Below are 23,039 nucleotides of genomic sequence, written 5' to 3'. Positions count from 1 at the left end.
CACTTTGGAGATGGAATAAAGGGCAGTCTAGAAGGTAATAATCTTTTAAAAGATCTTTTAAGGTACAGTCCAATCAGGATGCACAGAGGCCTCCAAACTTGAAGAATTGCAGACATTCTGTGCAGAGTGGGAGGAGCACAGAGGTGAAGGTTGTCTCTCGACTCAGTTTACCTTGTAAAGCACCTAGACCACCAGCTGCAGCCATCTAACTGCATCACTTCAGAGCAGGACGGAAGAAGGATACATTGAGAGAGCACTTTTCCAAACTTGGATCTGGGAAACCCAAAAATCCTATGGCCTTCTAAATGCTGTCTAGGGGCCATGATTACTTTGCCATGTCTTTGTAGAGATATTGACTTAGATACCTGGCATGTGTTTTGAATAATAATGCGAGCTGCCCTAATAGCAGAAGTGATGCCCCACGAGTAGAGGGAAAATGGTTGCGGGGGGGGGGTCTGACAAGTTGGGTACAGGTATTTTATATAATAAACATGATCATGATGGTTATTTGCGATATTTTTTCCTGCGCTTCCTGCAGGAGCCTGATTTATCTTTCTCCATTTTATCCTTGAGGTGCACTGAGAATCAGCAACGGGTCCAAAGTCACCCCAAGGACTTCATGGCCACCTAGGCCTAGAACCTTGGTTACAGTTCAGCATTCCAATCACAACATCACAACGGCTCTCCAAATTATATTATGGAAGGCATTCACTTCTAATTTTATTGATTATTTTCATATATCACCCAATTATTGAAGCTCTCTGGACAGTTCACAACAATTCCTCCTTTTAGATACGGTATTTTATAGTAATTACAGCTACTTAATTTGATTGCAGTTTTGGGACAAAGGGAATTGATGTCATCTTGAAGAGGCCACAGGTGCTTCCAGGCCTTTGAGCTACTTCTGTCCTTACTGTAGCTCAGAGTTTAAATGTCAGATGCATCTGGCAGACTTTGTTTTTGTGTGTTCTGCTTAGTGTTTGGGTTGCTTTATATTTTTACTGTATTTTACGATGCTTTTAAGGAGTTTATTGTTACTATGCTGTGCATTACTTTGGGTCCTATTGTGGCACCAAATGTGACTCATGTTTAAAATAAATAGATGGAATCATAATAAATAGCATTTTCCTTCTAAGCCTCTTAAATCTTTTTAGCTGTCTTCTGAATCTGTTCCAGTTTGTTTTAACTTGTCTCAGCCGGACATGAACAGTACTTCAATATGGTAGCGTCTGATAACTGAGAGGATGTTGCAACAGCATTCATGCTTTTTATCTGAGCCTGTTCTATTAAGGTCACAAATAAAAGACTGAAAGAAACACACAACGCTTTGTTGGCTTAGAGACTTTTCAAGTTCAAGTGTGGGAGTTGGCCCTCATATCCCCTTGGTCAGCCATGAGTTTGACACTGAAGTGTTATATCCAGTTACATTTCCTTGAAATATTTTTTTTCCTGCAGTGACACTGTGCAAATGAGAAGATCTGACTCACTCAAAGTCTGATGTCATCTTTATGTCACTGTGTCCTCCTAAGGATGACATCAATTCCCTTTGTCCCAAAACTGCAATCAGATTAATTACCTGTAATGACTGGAGTCTAAAAATAGAATTTTTTGTTGTATGCAAGAGAGCAGCCACAGAAGTGAATGTGTGTGTGTGTGTTTGTGTATGTAGGATGTGTGTGTGTGTGTGTGTATTAATTCTGGCCTTTTGTCTCCCTATGAATTGCTTTCACCTTTCCACACTACTAGCATTGTTGTCTAAATGGTGTTCCCACACCCACCCAATTAACTCAGTACCATACTGGGCTTCTTTACATGCTGTTTTACCCTGATTTCAATGTAAACAAAGTTGCCTAGGAAGATTGTTTGTTTGTTTGTTTATTGCATTTGTATGCCGTCCCATAGTCAGAAGTCTCTCTGGGTGGCTCACAGTACAATCAACAATTCATGCCACCATAATATCAGTTACCATGCACACAACTGACTCCTGAGTTCAGTGTGAATGAGGCAAACATGGAACAGATTTGCAACTTTAGGAAAAAATTCAGATTAAGCACTTTCCATTCCCAGAGATTTTCAATGGAATCTATGGGACATTGATCCCCCTAGGAGTAGGTAGTTCCAAAGGTTTCTTTGCCCATGTTGACATAACAGCAACTCATTGAGAATGCCTAAGGATGACCCTCAGGTTTACGCCTCACGGTCTCATTACGTTTGTGAAAGATGAAGCAGAAGAGCAGCACACAAGCCGAGCTTTGCTTCTTGGCATTTTTACAACTAAATGTGACTTTTGTCCTTGTTTAATAGCTTGTGCTGTTGTGAGATCACTTGAATCAACATCTGTTGCATCATTCTTCTGAAGAGAGTATGTCATCAAGAAGAGCATCCAGGACAACATTATTCATGTATGGCATTTTGTTTCCTCTTTCTTCTTCCTCATCTTAGCCAGCTGGCGTACATGGTTCCAACATGGCAACTTCCCCCATACAGAACTGGGAAATGGCTACCATGCGAATTTGGGGTCATCTGGAAGTAGGACCTGTACGGTAACCCTCCTGCTATATTTTGACAGTCTGTGCGGAGATGATGGTGACAGCTGCAGGCAGAATCCAAGCTCTCTACTGATAAGTAGCACTGGTGGAACTGATTATGGTTATCCCCATTCCAGGAACAGCCTTGCTAAGCCTCCAGTTAGTAAACGTACTCTTAAAGTGGGATACAACCAAGTGTCTTCCTGATGTTTACATTGACAATTCCCGTAATCTCTGATTAGCTGGGATTTATGGAAGTCATAGGCCAAATATCTGGAGGGCACTAGGTTTTCTATCCCTGCTCTGAGTTTTCTGCACTCACAGATACATTTTCATACTCCTGTTTGCAGAATGGAAATGCTAGTACTAAGAAGCTGTTGAAGGCACGCAGAGCCTGTTTCCTGTTTTCAGTTTTCTGTAGAACCCTTTCTGAGGTTCTGAGAGGACCTTTTTTGTGTGTGTTGTGTTAGTCATTTGAAATTAAATACAAGCTATTCATTAAAAAAGCACATACACAGTGTCTCAATAAATGAAATTACTGTAACAAGTATGAATAAGCTTGAACCACAGCTTTTTGTGAAAATATTCCCAAAATACTTCCCGTCAGTGTCAACATGTCTCGAGTTTCTGCTAGAAACCAAAGTGGACCATTTAATGGGTAAACATTATTTTCCCAGTTCATCATCTTACCTTCAGCATATGCTGTTCCTTGTATGTGATGCCTAGATTTAGTTTTGATAAGAATTTAACCAGCTTTTTGCTGTTTTAAAAGAGCTGAATCTTTTAAATAAATGTAAACAAGCACACCAGCTGCCTTTTGAATGTGAGGAAGATGTGTGGTAATTGAACACATTTTAGATTTTCATGGGATCAAATTCTGTCTCCTAAACCTCAAAGCTGCTTAATTTTAATAAACCAGATTAGTTTATTAGAAATGGAAAACTGATGAGGGAAGGAATAACAACTAAACATTTATAGCATGTATGGCAAATTTTTTGCTGGCTTGGTTCATTGGCCTTACGCTAGATAAAAACTTGGCTGGGGCATGTCCTGTGTGAAGAATGTTTGGGTCAGTGTATGATCCAAACTGTTCTCTCCATTCCAAGATGGGTGGCAAGAAGTACTTCTGATGAAACATCAGGATGGGACATTCATGTAAATAGACTAGGACTCTAAAATAAGTAAATGTTTGCTGTTTCCTAAAAGCCTATCAGAAAAAAGTGTTAGTTTGGGGGACTGCAAGCTGAAGAGGGAATTGTTCCAAACTGGTGAGTCCTTTATCAATTTCTGCCAATTCCCTGCATCTTCTACAACCCATTGTCCTTCATCCCACACTTTTAGAGGCCCTTCCTCACACCCTCTGATAAGTCTTTCCACAGGACATTAACAATTGTAGCGTGGAGATGGACAAGAGAAATGTCTATTCTGTTAATTCATTCAAGCCAAGATGCCCCAAGAATTGCCTCCATGCTATTATTTTCTCCCACTGATAAGCCATGGCTACTTTTCAAAATTACCTGTTAAAGCTCTTAAAATTAGGGAGCTCTGGCCTTGCTTCTGGCTTGAACAGTTTAGGGTATAAAGCCTCCAACAGCTCTGGGTCATTGCTGATGGCTTCTATCCAAGGTGACTGATAGTATTTTGGTACAGATGTAGTGTTGAACCTCTCTGGAGGAATTGTCTTCAGTGGTCCAGAATATCCTTTGGAAGAAAAATTATATGCATGTTTGTATTTTATAGTAGCATTCTTTGCTCATGCAACAAACACAGAATTCATTCACTCCACATCTTCTTTGAACCAAATAAGTCATTCTAAGATCTCATGGGAATTGTATGGTGGTGCTGCAACTATTAAAGTACTTCTGAAGTAACCCTTCTGAAGACAGTGAATAAAAGTCTGGAAAAACTTTGGGGCTGCTTCCAGACAAGAGAGCTCTTGAAGACATGACACCAGTAAAAAGACATTGGCTATTTTGCCATTTACTCTTTAACATATTTATTTTATGGAAAGAAAAATATGGGAAGAAAAATTGTGGGAAAACATGGGAGACTTACAAGTGAGAGAATTACCATCTGGAACTCCCATTCATTTTGCAATAAAGTTAGCAATAAAGTTTTGATATGGAAGTACCCTAGGGCAGAATTTCAGCAGTGGCATAATTAGGACAAAAATAGGTGGGAGCATACAGAAAAGGTTAAAGAGTTTAAGTGGAGAAACTGTCCCATATCTATAAATCTCTTTTTTTACTGCATTAGAAAATTGACTTACATTGAAAACATATTTGACATATACTGAACTGAAAAGTTCAGCTATGCCAGTTCACCCATTCATATAATACACAAAGGTATAGCAAACTGCTAATCTCCTCCAGCTACCATAAATGAGCATACACACAGTCCTAAAGTAGAATGTGTGATCTACCCTCCAGGACTCAGATTAGGAGAAACTAGTTTGGCTAGTTTCCACCTGAAGCCAAATTTACACAAGCTGATTGGCTCATGTTGTGACATCACAAAAGTCAACTTTTCCTCTTCTTGCCAGGCAGTTTTTAAAATTCAAAACTGAACATGGGCTTTAAAATACCATACAAATGTTTAATTAGATGGGAAGAACTTGAAAAAGGAACTTTAAATGACTGACATCTTGCATAAAGCATGGGATGGGCGGAAGGAAAAAATGAAGAGGAAGGAAATTATTGTTCAGTTCACAAGAACATGAATGAGCTGTTTGGTGAATAAAGGCTGGAGGACTGAAGAGTTGGTCTCACCCCACAAAACAGCAAAAAGGCAACAGTACTGACTCCTGTTTCTCTGAACATCATTCCGTACCCTAAAATAGTATTGGTTTAATCCACATAGCATTCAGGGCATGGATCTGTGAAAGGATGCATTTTAACATGCACTGAATGTTGATGAAGACATCTAGCTACCAACTATTTAAGATAAGCACAAGCTGAATATTTAATGGAAACATAAGTTAACATATTGAATGACACAGAAACAGCTTATCAGTATGAAGGTTTTAATGGTTCCAGGGTTTGAAAAATGTGCACAACATTGCAGCACAACTGTACACATGTTTACTCAGTTCCCATGATGTTCAACAGAGATTACACTCGGGAAAGTGTGCATTAGATTCCAGCCTTAATCAAATAAATCAGTTCAGAAATAATATGTAGAATCCATTTTCATAAGTAAGGAAAAGGGCTATATTCACTTTATAAATAAAGTGAGCTTTATGGCTAATAGGGCAGGATACAAATCAAATAAACAGTTTCCTACAAAGTAGCCAGCTCTTGTTTCTTTATTGTAACAGCCCCACAGGGAGCTAATGGGCAGCTTTCAAAGAAGTCTAATAACAAAGAAACAAATAAATGTACAGACTCCTTTGTGGCTCAGTGCTCTTGCATAAAAGAAATAAGTGTTTTTGCTGCAAAAGCATTTATACCAAAGCTGAAAAATTTCTTGCTCTCAGAAAACCAAAGTGTCTTCTCAGATATTCTGGTATAATAAAGGATTTCCTTCAATCACTTTTTTCACTCAACTTTAGACTTGTATATTAAGACTCAATCCAGTCTAAATGGTATTGTCTGTTATATACTGCAACAACCAGAAAAGTTATGGATTTATACAGCTTATCACAAATAAGATAATTCTACATGACCCCACTTGACTTTAAAAATCTAAGCAATTCAATATTTAGTAGAGCTAGGGTGAAGTATGAATTATGCAAAATAAATAATAATTGGCAATGTGCTGCTTTGGCACAATTTATTCTGCATTGTGAGTCAAGGAGGTGGGGAAAGACCTGTGAAGCAAAACAAGACCAAGTAACTTATCTTGTCTGAGAGCTGCTGTAAGTTAGTAATAAGAAGTTCTACTGTGGAGACCCAGGTTCAATTGTTGTGTCTACCCCAAATGTGACATCATATAATGTATAAGATAGTGTACGTGTAAGCACTTCAAATGCTCTAAATCATGACTTTGTGGCCATCCAGATGTTTTGGTCTCATCAGCCCTAGCCAAAAAAGTTAATGGCTGGGATGGGGGCAGAATTATAGGCCAAAACGTCATTATATGTTTTTTGGTGCCAGGTTAAGACCTTTTTATTTCATCAATATTTAATAAGTTTTAATACTGTATTTTTTACTATTCTAGTTTAACTGCAGCCAGAGTGGGTCAATAATTTATTTATTGTATTCTATTAATGTAAGCCATCCTGAGGCTTTTGCAAGAGGACGGCATATAAATATCCTAAATAAATAAATAAAACTTCTGGAGGACCAGAGTCTCTACCTCTGGTAAAATTCCAAAAGACTTCTGAAGTTCGTAATGGTGTGATACTTTTATTAGGCCAACTCAAACGTCAAAAAATGCAAGCTTTTGAGTTCTTAGAAGTGAAATAGTAAAGTGCAAAGAAAAAAAAATAGAGGCATGGTTGATCTTGAAGCTATGGAGTTTGTTTATAGAAGGAAGAGGCTACAGACATTTAAATTAGGTTTTACAAGAGATAGTTTCAGGTTATACCTGAGACACTCCCAAATGCTATTGTAAAAAAAAGCAAGGAAACAACGGTTGATTCCCCATTTTTGAAAACATGAAATTATCACCATACTTAGGTAAAACACACATTGTAAGTTCTGCTGTTGCATATATATATTATCTATATTTCTTTCATCTGTTTGTTTACACACACATACACACAGTTTCTGTTTTTGTGCTGGTATTGTGCAGTCTCAGAATCATGAAATACACTTAGCTATGGCTTTAGCTTCTCATTGACTCTTGCCTAGAATAGTGTAAACAATGGCCAAACAACTTGTCTCCTTCTGCTCAGTCCTGGACACCTGTGTAATTTTGTAATAACTTTTTTTGCCTTTTGTTTTTATATCCTCAGTGAGCAAACATATGAAATTGCCTTAAACTGTATCAGATCATTCACCAATCCATCTTGACAAAGACTACTGCTTTTGCGAGTCTCTTTTGATGGTCTTTTCCATCACCCGCTATCTAATTCCTCTGAGTGGAGATGACAGGATCTGAACACACATACAAGGTATGTACTGTAGCCCTCCCAGTGACTGTTTTGCTGGCAAGGTTTTAACACTGTGCTGGAGCTCCCATCTAGGGCTAGTTCAAATGTTTGACTTTTCCTGTTTCCCACCATGGGCAGCCATAGCCGCAGCATTCACAGAACCCTGCCTATAAAAAGAAAAGTGTGCACCACACTTTCCCCTTGGCAATCCATCCACCTGGATCCTGTGCTTCTGCCACTTCATCAAGGTTAGAGCGATGAGCTGCACTATAGACAAAAATGCAGTTTTATGTGTCTGGAAACTCCATATCTTACAAAACCTTTGCTTCTTTTTGACATTGGTTATCTCACAGATGTTAAAACTACTGTGACGAATCTGTGTGCCGCCCATTTTGGCATAAAACTAGAAGTTTGCTTTGTTCTGTGGAGGAATTGCCTGGATGATTTTGCTGATTTTTATTTTTGAAGAAAGATGCCCGTTCTGATTTAGAAGCTGCATGGTGGCTTACCTGGGGCGATGATTTCAGGGTTTGGTGGACTCCGTGGATCAGGTGTGTTGGGAGGGGTGCTTGGTGCATGCTGCTGGCCACCTTCCATGCCGCTAACTTCCACTGGAACACACTGCAGGATCTCATTCCGCTGCATTTGAATGGGGAGAAATAGCACAGCTATCAGGTGCAGGATGGAGATGCCAAAAGACATGCAAACAGAGTCCTGGTGACATGGCTTTTCCTAACTGGAAAGCTGATATTGGAGCTGTTCCGATTAAACTTAATTGTTTTCTGACCGCTTTTTGCCTTCCAGCTTTGGTATCTGAGTAGCACACACTCCTAAGCCTCCCATGGCACCCTGATGAACTGGTGAAGTATTATTCTTGCTTTAGACATGTGGAATGAAGATGCCACAGAGATTAACTAGCTTTCTAAAGCTAGAATAGAAAGTATCTGGCAAGCTGGCAATGATAGATCTCTTGTGCCCCAGGCAAATGAGTTATCTAAATGAGAATATCCTTTTTCCCTGAAGCAAAGGTTGTGAGATGCCCTTATTTTAAAACTCACTGTACTCATTGTCCTTAAAACCAGTATGAATGGCTTTTATTTCAGAAACCTCTACTCCACAGAGGAACCACAAGTCCACTGTAGTTCCCTAATTTTGAAGGTGTCCATCTTCTGCAACCCTTAGAACTCAGCAAAGCACACCCTGTAGGGAAAGCCCTGAGGGAAATTGAGGCAGGGCTGTTGGGGTGGGGGCCTTAGGCAGATGAAGTGGGGGAGTCACAAAATGGTTTCAACTTAGTTTCTGTGCTCTGAGCAAATCAAAGTTTCCTGATCAGAGACATGTCTCACCCTTATGGATCAAAAACAAATTGATCTTCCAGCCCCTTATGGACAGACTATAAGTGATGTGAGAGATTTATTATTATTACTGCTCTTACATTTATTACATGTTTTAGTACAACTCTCAGTTTCATTTTCTTTTGCTAAAAAAAGCCCCAGGTGGCCTGATGGATTAGGAGTGCCTGAGCATTTAATTTCATTCAGGTTTTTGATAAGAAGTTACCAAAGCTAGATATTTATCCATAAACAGGGTGGAGATCACTTCAGATTTTAAGGAAATTGAAGATGGAAGAAAGTGAAATAAACACATTTGTCTTTCTCTTCTTTGCTTGGGAGTGAGGGAGCTGGAGAGTGGGGATTCTAACTTCCCTCTGCCATATAGGGTGCAAATTGTCCCTCTGGAGCTTTGGAAGAGAAAAAAAATATTGGCACAGCTCCTTGTACCCCAGTGAACCAAAGTTCCCCTGCTCCAAATAGCTTTCCTGGAGTTGCATGGAGCAAAAGAAAAGAATGTTGAGAGATGCATTTATATACCCCATGTGCCACAGTTAGAATATTTATGAGACATATTGAGAATGCTTTGAATTTGAGAGTTCTTGACAGAGAGCTGCCTCATAGCTCCATAGCTGAGAGGGCTCTGAGGGGTTTCTTCCCAGTAGTTCTGCTATAGAACAAATGGTGCTTCTGAACCATGAAAACGAATTGAAGTTGATGTGTCATTGTTCTTATCTTAGAAGCAGGCAGGGGATGTCCTTCAAGAGGTTCTGAATGGCACCTGAAAGATGGGCCAACATCTTTTTACTCCCTGCATGCTCTGTCTGAAATTCCACTTCCATACACATATTAAAAGAACCTTTTCCTCCTTTTCCTCTGGTACTCCTAAGCACCTTAGCTGGACACCTGTGTATTTATTCCATTTGCTTTATCCTTCCTACACAGTATCCATAAAGAATTCCCTCAACACCACTTCAATGTGCAGTCGTAATAACAAGCTTAAAACAGACCAGTTCATGAAGGTTAATGACAGGCTGGAGTTATCCACCCTTTCTGCTGGGTCATTAGTTCCAAGCCTGCATCCCAAGCCTTAATCATTGTTTCTTTAACATAGAATTAGAGCTCTCTAAAATAAAACCTTATTTTAGCCATGACATTGAAATGAAAAGGTCTTAAGTACAGTGAAGAAAGGCAGAGAGTTGAAAAACAGCAGATCTCAACAAGGAACCGTTTTTGTTCACTCATAGCTGAGAAACTCTCCTTATGTCCCAGGCTTAGAATCCCTGCTGTAGAGCAGATTGTTGTAACATGGAATTAGAGTAAAAATGGTGAATAAGAAGGGAAAATATAAAAGTTATGAACAGAACATTCAGCTAGTTTTCTAAAATAGCTTCCAACTAAAAAAGGCAGCAAAGCAAAGCCTTTGTCTCTGTGGAATGCAGTGATGTTTTTACTGGCATTTGTTTGAACTGACCTGAATAACTTGGTACTTTGCCATTCATGAGTGATGATCACTTCCCATATATCTGGCAATGAAAAGTGTAAGCTACACCACATCAGTGCATTTCAACCAACAGTGAAAGATTGGGCCGTGCTTCTTCAGTGGTGTCATGATAAATTTGAAGTTCAGGAGCTTACCATGGCAATGCACACATGGGGAGAGCAACAGTGCATAGCATAAAACTGAACTAGGCTCAGTGTGACTACAGTCCCATGCATGTTACCTGGGAGTAAGCTACACTGAACTCAGCCTGCATAGGTTTAATGCAGTAGAAAATACATTGAGCTTTAACAAAAGATATTCAGGTACCTGAAATACGACCCTTTGCTTTTAATTTTAAATGCAAACAATTTTGGAAAGAAATGTTACTAACTAAACTATTAAAGTGAAATAGGAAATAGGAAAAAAGAACTCGGTCTCTGCTAATGATCACAAAGAACAATAAAATCTGAAAGCATTATTGCCTAATTTACTTGTCAAAAGGTTTGCCAGATCTCTGGACTTTGAGGGGCTGATACCATTGCTACTGCTCTGAAAAATGTCCCAAATCTGTATCCAACAACATTTCTCTTCCACTGCACCACTGAGTTTCTTGGGAGTTCCTTCTAGATCCTAGAACTTGGTAGATCGTATCCCTATCTGTCCACACCCACACCCACACACACACTCTTGAGTATGTATTATTTCTCTTTAATTTCTCTCTCTCCATTCTGTCCAAGAAGGGTATTTTTGTTTGCTTAGTTTACAGCAGATTTTATTGTATGTTTTCTGTCCATAAGGCTACATCTGGAGGTCCTGTGGATGGAATACTCATGTGATGTTCCCACTGGAGGAATGGGCAGCCAATTTGCACTGATTTGTGTTCCTTTGCAACCATCTGGAAAGCTGTTCTGGAGGGTTGGGGAACCCTCCAGAATAGTACAGGAAGCCCTAGATAGTGCAGCCATTAGGTGGATCCAGGATTGGCTGCAAAATTGGACTCAAAGAGTGCTCATCAATGGCACATTCTCAAATTGGGGAGGGGTGATAGGTGGGGTGCCTCAGGGTTCTGTCCTGGAAGTGGTACTCTTCAACATTTTTCTTAATGATTTAGATGAAGAAGTACAAGGAAAGATAATTAAATTTGTAGATGACACAAAGCTGGATGGAACTGAAAATATCCCGGAAGACAGAGATAAGATACAGCATAATCTCGATGGGTTAGAATGCTGGGCAGAGAACAAAAGAATCAAATTCAATAGGGACAAATGTCAAGTCCTTCACATTGGAAAAACAAACCAAATGCACTACTACAGGATGAAGAATACTTGGCTCAACGATATTGCAAAGGAGAAGGATCTTGGGGTTGTTGTAGATCACAAGTTAAATCTGAGCCAACAATGTGATGCAGCTGCAAAAAGGGGAAATGCTGCTTTGGCCTACACTAACAGAACCATCACTTCCAAAACACGTGAAGGACTATTCCCATTGTACTCAGCACTAGTCAGACCTCACCTGGAGTACTGTGTCCAGTTCTGGGCACTACATTTTTAAAAGATGCAGAAGAGCTAGAAAGGATACAGAGGAGGGCAAAAAGGGTGATTAAGGGACTGGAGGCAAAGCCCTATGAGGAAAGATGGAGAAAACTAGGCATATTCAGTCTCAAGAAGAGAAGACTGAGGGGTGATATGATAGCACTCTATAAGTACTTGAAAGGCTGTCGCAGAGAGAAAGGACAGGATCTCTTCTCCTTCATTCCAGAGTGCAGGGCATGGAATAACAAGCTTGAGTTAAAAGAAACCTGGAAGAATGTCCTCACTGCCAGAGCAGTATGACAATAAAAACTATTGCCCCTATTACAATATGGAAATTGTGGGATCTTCCTCGCTAGAGACATTGAGAAAACATCTGGACAGTCATCTGAATGGGGATGGTGTAACTTGGTGTCCTGCACCAGCAGGGGGTTGGACCCAATGGCCTTCTGGCCCCTTGCAATCCTACTATTCTATGATTCTATGATTTCTGAGAACTGTTCAGCTGATGAACAGTATAAAAATATTCTAAATTAATAAGTAATTTATTTTTAAGAATAATGCTTCATACACATTTAAGAATAATAATATACATATTTTCTCTATTGCTTTTGTTACACTGTAATATTTCTGACTTATTCCTTCCTATCTCTTGTGCTTTATTTTGTTCACGCCTGCCTTTTCATTTTTGTGCTTCAACATTCTTAATTTGGACAGAACAGAATTAGCTTCTTTCTAACAACAGAAAGTTTTCATCAACAAAATGGGGACACAATTTTCACTGGTTTTCCCTTCTGACCTGCACCCCTCAGATCTGTCCCAGAAAGTCCTACAACCCTCCAGAACACAATGGCTAGTAATAAAAGTTGTGGGGAGAAGGCAAGATCAATGAAAATCACATGCTTCTCCTTGTCACTGATGAAAACCTCCCACTGGGGAAGGGAAACAGGTTGGATTCTGCCCTTTCTATTATTGCTGAACTCCTGCTGGCCTCTTCCCTTCTCTGTTAGCCCTCACCTCCTCTACTTGCATGCTAAAAACAATTGGGCAACTTTAGCACATTTTCCAGTATCCTAAAGGAAAGTCCAAATAGTATCTGTTTCATATCTAATATTTAGACATGCAGTACTTCTGGCTGTTGCATGATGATGGCAGACAGACCTGATTATTCCCTTGAGAGTCTTTCTCTCCAAATGCCTTCAGTAATGCCAAGCCTCTTAAAATTGCAATGTTCTAATATGTTTCCATTTAGTTTTTTAAGGTTTATTAACTTAGACATAATGAAATTAAATTGAATGTAATGCGCACTGCTAAAAGCGTTCTCTTTATTGTTCTCTCTCCCTTGGTGTGTGTGTGTGTTTGTGCATGTGTGTTTGCACATGCACTAGTCTTTTATCTTAGTAAAATAGCAAAAATGAACCCTCCAAAGCATGGTTGAAAAGAAACTGTGGTTCTGTGTGTGTGTGTGTGTTTGTGTGGTGTGTGTGTACCATTTAGAGAGCCATGGGGCTATGAGATGGTATATAAAAGTGCTAAATAAATAAATAAACAAATAAAATTGTTTTGTTATGCTAAAATAAATGTAATCTGTTTCTTACCTTTGGCATACAGTTCTTTCCTGTCCCCCTCTCCAAAGTTTGTTTCAGCTTCTGTTATATCCTTTCTACATTTCTGACTTCCCCAAGAAAATTATTTGTAACAAGGGGAAATGTGATACCTCCTCATACCTCTCCACACACGTGGCATGCCTGTCAACTGCTTCAAGGCATAGCCAAGTTGTTGATCCTCCCTGAGACTCACACCTAAACAAAAGTGTGCCCGTTCACAAGGTTTCTGCAACCCCCTGTGGAGATCAAAGGACCAAACCAGTTGCTTGATACGTAGCCTATAGCTGCATTTAAAAAAAATGAATTACAGGCATGAAGGCAGGGCAAGGGATCCTTACCAAGAACGCACAAGGAGGCTTTTCTCCTCCCTCCCTAGTGTGAGTGGAACCAAAGTCACCTCTTTCTTTGCATTTAGAACACGTAAGAAAAAACTTCCCTGACACCAAGCTCATTAGTGCAGTGGAAGTAGTATGTGGTAGAGACAGCTTCAGGCTGGCACGTCTAATCCACAGAGTTAGAAGAATTCACCAATAAAGGGGGCCCACCAGAGGTTCCTTTTTGCTGACTTCCTTGGCAATACGATAAAGGAGGGGGCTGTCAAGCACCTGGACAGCTCGTGACTTACAGCACATGTTTGGCCAGCTTTATCCCACCTGATTGGTCACAAATTGTTATAAAAAGGGACCATACTCACGTTTCTTGGCTTGCTGGATAAAAAGTGAAGGTTTTCATATGTGTACTTGTCAGACCTCCTTTGACGCATCTTGAATAGCCTTGCCCCTCGGTTACTAAGCACCGACAGTTCTTCCAGCATGATGTCTCTGGGAATGCTGACCTTTTTTCCAAGGTCTATTCCAAGTGATTCTGAAAGGTAATGCAAACATGCATTGTTAAGGGGATACTTCTAAATCACCATTAGGATCCCATCAAGGATAATGCTATTAGCCCTGTTGATTTCAGTGGGAGAGTTAAGCACATGCATTTATCCATCCTGCAGGCAAGGCTAAAAGACACTCATGTAGGTTCTTAGACTAAAGACTCCTGGAGATCTGGGCCTGATGTGCCTGATCCTGCCTAATCTTGGAAACTAAGCAGAGTCGGGCCTGGTGGAAATCTGAATGAGTGACTTGAGTCCTACATTGAGCCAGTGGTTGGACATGGGAGTCCGCCAGGCCCTCCAACTGTATGATTCTATGACTGTCAGGAGGCCTTCACACTCACTTCTAAATATTCTAAAGAATTAGACAATGGCCTTGAGAATGTGGAAAATAGTCTCACTGCTCATAACCACAACCACGCTTAATAAGCCTGAGATCTGAGAGAGGAAAAGAAGGCTTCCAGGGAGTTTATTTAATCCATTTATGAAATCTACTCTTGCACAAGCACCAAAATTTCCTGCTCCTAATATGCATAAGAAATCATAGCCTCACATTTGCACAGTGGCAGGGAAGATAGTGGGAATCAGTATGAGCCTTTCAGTCATCTCTGGATTTCAGGATTGGTAATTAATTGACAGAATTCATTGACACATGAAGTAGAAATAGTTACTAGCGAAGATAACTTAAGAGCAGGTGTATTGCACCCTACCTAGTCCAAGGGCAAAATTCATTCCCAGTTTTCATTCCAGTGGTGAGTGGGGACTAAATACAAAATAAATCCACCACATTTTAGCTAAAATTTCTTACTACTAATAACATAGTGTTAGGAAAGGCATTTCAACCTCCCAGAATGGAGAAAAATTGCATCAAAGCCAAGAGGTCCCCAATCCATTAGTGATCAAGGGGTGAGGAAAGAAGTCTGGTTGTCTGGGAAGCCCTGGAGGACTAGATTAAGGGTTCAGGTCTGCCATATTCAGTTCCTGATTTGAAGGTTCAATGCCCTTATTTCAGAGGAAAGGTCTATCATTAGCATTTAGTTGTGGTGACTATGGAACTTACATATTCAAAGGAAGTCAAAGTAGAAGAAGAGAAAGACGAACAATGAGATGACTTGCTTCTACAAAGGAAGCCACAGCCTTGATTTTATAAGAACTAAAAAAGGCTGTCAAGGACAGGACACTCTGGAGGGCATTCATTCCTAGGATACCATAAATCAAAGGTGACCTGATGGCACATAACAGCAAAATTCTACTGGAGACCAATAAAGTGAGGTCATTGGCTTTCAAGCTCTGCTTGAGGGCTTCCAAGGGGCATTTATCTGCTATTGTGGTGAGGGAACAGGGTGGTAGACTATTCAGATGTCTGACCTGCCCACTGCTGACACTGATCATACCCACAGAACCGAATGGGCCTTAAAAGTGCTTGGCTTTGCATAATAGCTAATATTCTCAAACAAGGGTGTTCAACTTCCATGCTGTTGTGGACTACATTGTTCTAAAAGTAGTCAGGAGGTATAAAGCATATTGTTCTACATAATGCTATGTCCTTTTGAGCGGTCAAAATTTGTAATAAAATTGGTAGAGACAGCATGTGTCATTTTGAGGAATATATACAAGCAGACTTGCCTTGGGCTTTGCATATAAAATTGAAAGATTGATCTAACATTAAATGTGGAATACCTCTCATGATTTTCTTTTCCTTGTGAGTTGAACTGTAGCAAATTGTCACACCTTGGTTACAATTTGGTGGCATCAGTGAGGCCTGGATAAAATTGCTTCATGCCTCTGAACTTATCAGCAGACTCGTAGCTGCCCAGCGTTCTTCTTAAATCAGGCCTACAAAACTTGTGCTATCCAGATGAATTCTGCCCATCAGTTAAGCATGGTAGCTCATCAACAGCTTGGAATAGCTCCTATTTTTGCAGGCTGCTGGGGGCTACAAAAACAGGGAATCTTCAAGTATCTGGCAGATCACAACATGCGACTGGTTTGGTAGATTATGCATGCTTGACTGCAATGATTGCATTCAAGTGGGTAACAGGCACCAAATATCAGCACCATTGTTTCCCCTCAAAAATGTTGAGGTGTGCACCGTGCACCAGGAAGCATTTGGCATCTCATAGTGATTTAAGATGTCACATGACTTCAGTAGCATTCATATATGTCAGTTTGAGATAAAACAATAGTGCACAGCCATTGCAGGGTATCACTTTGAACACAGAGATGGCAAGAGCGAGCTAGAACTAGTGAAGACTTATTTATGAAACACATCAAATGCATTATTGCTGCACTTCACACACTCTGGATTTGGTAATAGGCTGATAATGACGTACAACCAACAGTGTACAGTGAGTGTTTTGAAGGTAGGTCTCTACAATTTGTGAGCACAACTCCCAGAAGTTCCTGCCAGCCGTGATCAGGAATGTGGACTGCTTAAGTTCAAAATGTTATCACTACTGTGGTCTAAAAAATTGAATTTATTTTTTCTCATTTCCCAAGCATAGAGCATTACTGTTCTTTGCTAGAGAAAAGGTCTTTTTTGGAACTATTTGAACCCATAGGCTCAGAATTCTACTATTTTATTTTATAAGAGGAAATGTTATTTTTCTATACCTTCCATTTATGAAGGATCTCATATTGCATCTCATAATGAACCTCATATTATCTCAAAATATTTTTCCCTGGCCAGACAGTTATTTTCCACAGGAATGTGGGAAAAATTCACAATGAATCTTCCAGAAAGTAAGTTTTGCTTTTAGTCTGATACTCCTCTTCCAAATGCATAGTGATGTACATAGCAGTGAAAAAAAGCTCAGAAATTTTTCTGAGATATAGTTTTTTGCCAAGATACAAAAGACACAAGATGTCTTACCTACCACAAATAAGGTTAATAAGTTGTGTTAATTCATGCTCTGCTATGAATTTTGGAGACAGAAAACTTGTAGGGGTCAGTTTTCTAACTATTGAATTGAAAGCTGTATTGAAAGCAAGAATAGTGCATGATTGGAAAAGCTTTCTACCCATGGGTTTCTTTCTGCCTTTCAGAACTGCAAGCACTGGCCAGTTTTAAAATAAGTGGAGGAAGTCAGTAGCAGGCAAAACATTTCACTAGCCCATCAGCCCACAAATAGCAATGACATTATCAACCCTACATGTGCCTCATGCAATTTTCTAGAGGGTCATTTCTAATTCATAGGCATTTCTCAGCCTGGTTACCTAAAGACAATTCTTACTTGCTGAAAGTTGAATAGTCACTTTAGTCACCTGTTTGCATGGGAAAATTCAGCAGAGTCATTTCATTTAGAGGATAATGAAATTGAGAGTCTGTCATCCATTTGCAGAAGAATTTATACTTAGACCACACTTCATTTTTCAAGAAACCAATAGAGCTAAGAAATCAATCAAATCAAATTACAGAATAATTTCCTTTAAGTTGTTCCTCCTCCCTCCAATGGAGCATTTGCAACAAATAAAACCTTTCAAGGACTTGGAATTCAGTTCCTGAACCACAGAGGACGAAATATGCATACATTTCTTTGTCCTAAACAATTATTTATGTTTGTCAGTTTAAATGAGAAATATTTTCAGGTTTTAAAATTGCCCTACAATTCAGATATAAATGTTCATTTTAATACTTCAATTCTAAGTGCACTTACTCAAGTGTAAATCTTATTGACATCGGTGAAACCTGCTTCTGAGTAATCTTGTTTAGGATTGTACTGTACAATGTTTTTGGCCTTAAACCAATGCAGGGTTGGTTTGATTTTGCAGGCAGACTTCTCCTAATGCAGGCTGCTTGCTGGTGAATGTTAGATATTTGAGTCTGATAAATCCTTTGAATACATCCTGCTCTCATCCTCTCTGTTTCAGAACTTTCATTGGCTATCTCAAGTTTCAAGTGGGGATCCAAATCACTTTGAGCATCTAGGCAGCTTCCCAGAAATACTGTGTAAGATTAATTGGAGCTTTCTGTCAATTAAAACATAATTCTGCTGTCTGCTGCAATTAAACTGTGCATAGATCTTGCCTGATGTTAACTAAGTGCAAAGCGGTGATGAGAAGGAAAAGAAAGTAGACATCAGAAGGTCAAGTTCATGGCCAATTCATCTGAGAAGAAAAAGGGAAGTATTTCTACTGACTCCAGTAACTCACTGATGTTGTCTCCAAAGCAGGAGTTAAGCAAATTACTAATAGTGATCCTAAATTAGATCCACTGGTTTGCCTTACGCACTCTTTGCTATCCCAGTTTATGGAAAAAGGTGATCCTATTTTAAATATGATTTCAGTAACTTTGCTCACAGTCACTCATTCTAAGAATATCCTCCAACTGTTGAAGCTTTCATAACTATTTTTTAGTTGATGGTTATGTATTTTAGTAAAGACCATTCAGCGGGAATTGCTGTCTGTCTCTTGTCCTCCAGAGTTTGATAACAGGTCAACAAACCTTTTGCCCAAAGTTGTCCCTTGAAAGTCCATAGCATATAGACTATTTTAAGTACTTCTAATGTGCAGGGTAAGAGTGTCATTGTTTATGTAACAAAACAGCACCATCCACACACAAAATTGAGGTATCCACAGGCTTGTGGAACCGCAAAGTTTTCCAAAGTACCCCCCGCAAAAAAAAAAAGTGTAGGAAAAAACCAAAGTGCCATGGATACAGAGAGGGGCCCAAATAGGCAATGACAACTAAACTTGCCGGGGGTGGCGGGGCAGAAAACTGAAAAGGGAAAGGAGAGCTAAAATTCTCTGGAATCCTGCACAGTAGCATTCTGTACTGAAAAATTTGTGGCAAATCCCACTTGTAATAATTCTGTGGTTTAATTTTATATAGGTTGCTTATGGAAAACAATTTAAAACCAAGTGTTGCTTGCTTTTAGACTCCGTGCTATTCACTTTTTTCATATAAGAAAAATGACTGTCAGATTTACTCAGGAGAAGGATCAGAAAAGAATTTCAGTCATAGAATGCAGGCTTCCTGCCTCCACTTTCCTCCTACAAGTTCCCAAAAGATTTTCAGGCAAGATGCCTTCCAAGAAACCATAGGGAGCACTTTAGCCTCTCCTTTTTAAAAGGATCTATAGCTGGCTGTTAAAGCTGACAATACCCACAAAAGTGTGTGTGTGTGTGTGTGTGTGAGAGAGAGAGAGAGAGAGAGAGAGAGACTTTCTCACCTTCTGAATACCTGGAATCATGGAAAAGGGTGTAATGAGAGGAAACTCAGAGGATCAAACAGACAAAAAAATCATGAAGATCTTTTCATGAAGGGGGAGCTCTAGTGTAAAGAGGTCTCTACATGAGCAAAGGGCAAGTGTGACTTTAGTCTCTTGACAGCTTGCCTTTTGACAACTGTTAAAACAAAACAAAGCCAAAAATAACACTCTAGGCAGCTTTTCTGGGTTAATGCCCATGAAGGGTACCTGCTGTACTTTTATAATAAACACCCCATGAACTTTGCACAGGGAAGTCATGTACTGTGAATGCATGAAACTTTGAAAATGTGCAAAGTATGGACTTGCTCAAGTCTAACTAAACCTAAAAATAAACCAAAATATTGTGCACATTTGGAATGCATTTTTTCTTTTAAACAAGTGTGATGAACAAATGACAGCCCCTCCAAGGCACTGCATTGGCACTTTGAAGGGGCTGTCACCAGTCGTCAAGTTGGGAATCACTTTTCCTGATTTCCAAGGAAAAAAAAAGTGTGAAAGAGGAATAACATTGCTGTGACTGTGGAAGGGCTCACGAGTTCAGCAGGGAGAACAGACAAGATTGGTCCTGCTGTAGGGATACCTCAGGAAGATGGAGGCAGAAGAAAGGACCCCAATCATCTGTGGCTTGTTTAAGCTATATCATGTGCCAGCACATGCCAGCTTATCCATCTACCCTGATGTGTATTGTCATGTCATCAACAGCTGGTCAGCATGGCTTGTTGGAGAGAGAAGCAACCCTCAGATAACCCAGGGCCTGTTCAATTATTTGAGGCCTGCTTCCCCTTAAACAAGCCATGTTAGCAATTTTTATATTATACAGCAAGCAATGCCCTGGATGGGTAATTAGGCAAATAGATCCTCACATGGACAGCAGCTTAAATGAGGGTATTGTCTGAGTCTTCATTACAGTACATAGATTTGGACACAACTACACTAAAATGTACTGGCCAGGATGAACATTGCTGGTGGAAATATTTAATAACAAATTAAATTAAAACATTACTGTCCTTGTTGCTCGCTGATGGAACATAATATCCCTCATTATTGAATAATAATAATAATAATAATAATAAGAAGAAGAAGAAGAGGAAGAAGTAATGAGCCCTTTCCTGCATTAATTTTAAAAGGCTGTTGGTCAGATTAAAAGAATAATCTGTTTTATCATTGGTTTTATTATGTATGTCAGCCTGAGAGTTTTGGCTATAGGTCATGCATAGACTGAATGAATGACAGATGGGCTATTAGGTTGTATAGAAATCGATAATTCAATAAACAGAAACATGTTCTGCCTTTTATTTCAGGATTATGGGTTGGATCTGATGAGAGAGCTGCTTACATTAGAAGACTCCTTCGACTGGAAGAAGGGAGCTTTTAGATCCAGTCCTAGATCTTTCATAAAACATCTGCTGAGCCAAGAGCAGCACCACTTTTTAAGGAGACAGAACTAATAAGGGGAATTTCTTCTGCAGAAATGCATGTTTTGTCCTCATACCCATTCTAAAAACTGACATTTCTCAGCTCTATGCTCAGCTTCTGGGGGCTTCCTCCAGATGTCACCCCCTTGAAAGGCTTAGAGGGTGGCAACTAGGAGAAGCTATTTTAAATTAATCCTTTAACTCTTCTTTGTTTTTTATCTATTGTTTTTTATTGTTTTCATACCTTTTGTAAACTGCCCTGACAGCTTTGATGATGATGATGTCCCTCGGGCAGTAGTGACCTATTTTCTCAGTATATAATAATTTAAATGAACTTGATGTGACTAGATGTATAATTTCTTTGACCCCCTAAAGTGTCAGATGTCTTATTGGCCATAATTTGCCAAATTAAAAGGTGACAGCTCCAGTGCAAGGGAAGTACTACTTTTGTAATTAGTAATGCAGTGGGAGTGTCTATGTATCTATTTGTGTATCCTTGAAAAACAGTGGGAATTTTTGAATTGAAAATTTTCAGATTGTAATTTTTACAGATTTTACAAAGTGAACATTCACATTCTAAGGTTTACTTTACAATTCCATTTGGGCTTGAGAGATCTGATTACAGATCTTCCATGTTCCATCAGTTTGCCTCTTGGACCTGTTTCAGAGCTACTGTCAGTGAAACCTGTGAACTGCGGTTCAGTGTGGAAAGCTAGACATCTCGAGGGAGCATTTCAACAAGTACCCTCACCAAGCCAGAATGGTCACCATTCTTTGAGGGAAGCCTCAACATGCTTTATCTAGAAGACAAATGTTGAGGTTTACTGTTACTGATATGTGTGGATTTTGCCTTTTGTTTGTAAAGAACACATTCAATCAGTTAAAAGCTGATAACTTTGGTGTCCTGCAATAGCAGGGGGTTGGACCTGGTGGCCTTCATGACTCCTTCCAATTCTACACTTCTATTTTATGAACTGTTTTTGGTAGAAGGCAGGAGGAAAGCTCTTCTTGATCATAAGCAGAAAAGTCTCCATGTGCTTGCACACTGATATATGATTTTACCCTGAAGAATATTTGGGTGTTTCTGATTTTAATGCTGCTTTTCAAAATTTAGGAGTGGGAAGGCCTTGTTTTTAAATGAAGGCTATATAAAATAGCCAGTTATACATTGCATATGCATGCACACATGCACAAGCACACAGAGAAAATAGATAATGTTTTGCCAGGTGTGTGTGTGTGTGTGGGTGGGTAAAAGTAGACAATGACTTGATTTGTACATCACAGCAGCATATTCTGGGTTCCCTAACCCAGGATTTGTAGGGCTAAGTGGGGCTTGTGAACAGCATGGGAACCTTTTCTGCTTTTAATCAGCAATTAATTTAATTATGTGATGTGCAAACCCAGAAGCTCTGGGCTGTTTACAGGTTGAACAACAGTCCATAGGTTAACTCTGGGTTGCTTAACCCATAAACAACCCAAAAGTACGAGATTCACATTCCATGAAACAAACCAGGGAGAGGATATTCCTAGATAGGGTATTCCTTAATAAAACGTGGAAACTATGAGTGCAAGACAGTTTCTGGTTTAAACAATCCATTAATTACCACTGTGACACACACACCAGGACACAGGCCTGTACAAAAATGCCATATAGTAATTTATATACGTAGGTGCAAATTTAGAAGTTTAGAATTTAAATTAGTATAATTTAAAGAGAATGCAATACATTTCAATGTTGTGGAAAGCCTGTGAAGAGGTGGTCTGTGTGCCCACTCCATTTTTGGCCAGGTGGTAAATGCTGATGGGCGACCGCAAAGCTCCTTAAACTTCTTGAAGCATCTTACAGTTATTTATTATAATATCAGACTTGGATTGGACAGTGATTTGAACTGAGGACCACTTTAAACAGAGAATAGTTCACTGACAGACATTCAAATAGAAAACTGTTCATGAGATAGTTTGTGAGGATAAGATTGAGCGAAGGAAGAGAATTATGTAAGCTGCCTTGAGTTCTTTGGAAGAAA

At 39.5% G+C, this 23,039-nt stretch overlaps 1 protein-coding gene across 1 annotated transcript in view; it reads right to left on the bottom strand.

Annotated features, from left to right (window-relative positions):
- Positions 1-23,039, bottom strand: part of MYOZ2 (myozenin 2) — a 30,096-nt gene that overhangs the window by 5,570 nt on the left and 1,487 nt on the right. Inside the window, exons 3-5 of the mRNA XM_044429137.1 lie at positions 14,208-14,377; positions 8,073-8,202; positions 4,046-4,229 (exon numbers count right to left, since the gene is read on the bottom strand). Of these exons, the coding sequence (XP_044285072.1) occupies positions 4,046-4,229; positions 8,073-8,202; positions 14,208-14,377 (484 nt within the window). The remainder of the gene's footprint in view (positions 1-4,045; positions 4,230-8,072; positions 8,203-14,207; positions 14,378-23,039) is intronic.

This window comes from Varanus komodoensis, unplaced genomic scaffold, assembly GCF_004798865.1.
Source record: "Varanus komodoensis strain SLA01 unplaced genomic scaffold, ASM479886v1 scaffold2, whole genome shotgun sequence".
Classification (NCBI taxonomy): Eukaryota; Metazoa; Chordata; class Lepidosauria; order Squamata; family Varanidae; genus Varanus; species Varanus komodoensis.
The sequence above is the reverse complement of the archived record's forward strand: the minus strand, read 5'-3'. Positions and strand labels throughout refer to the sequence as shown.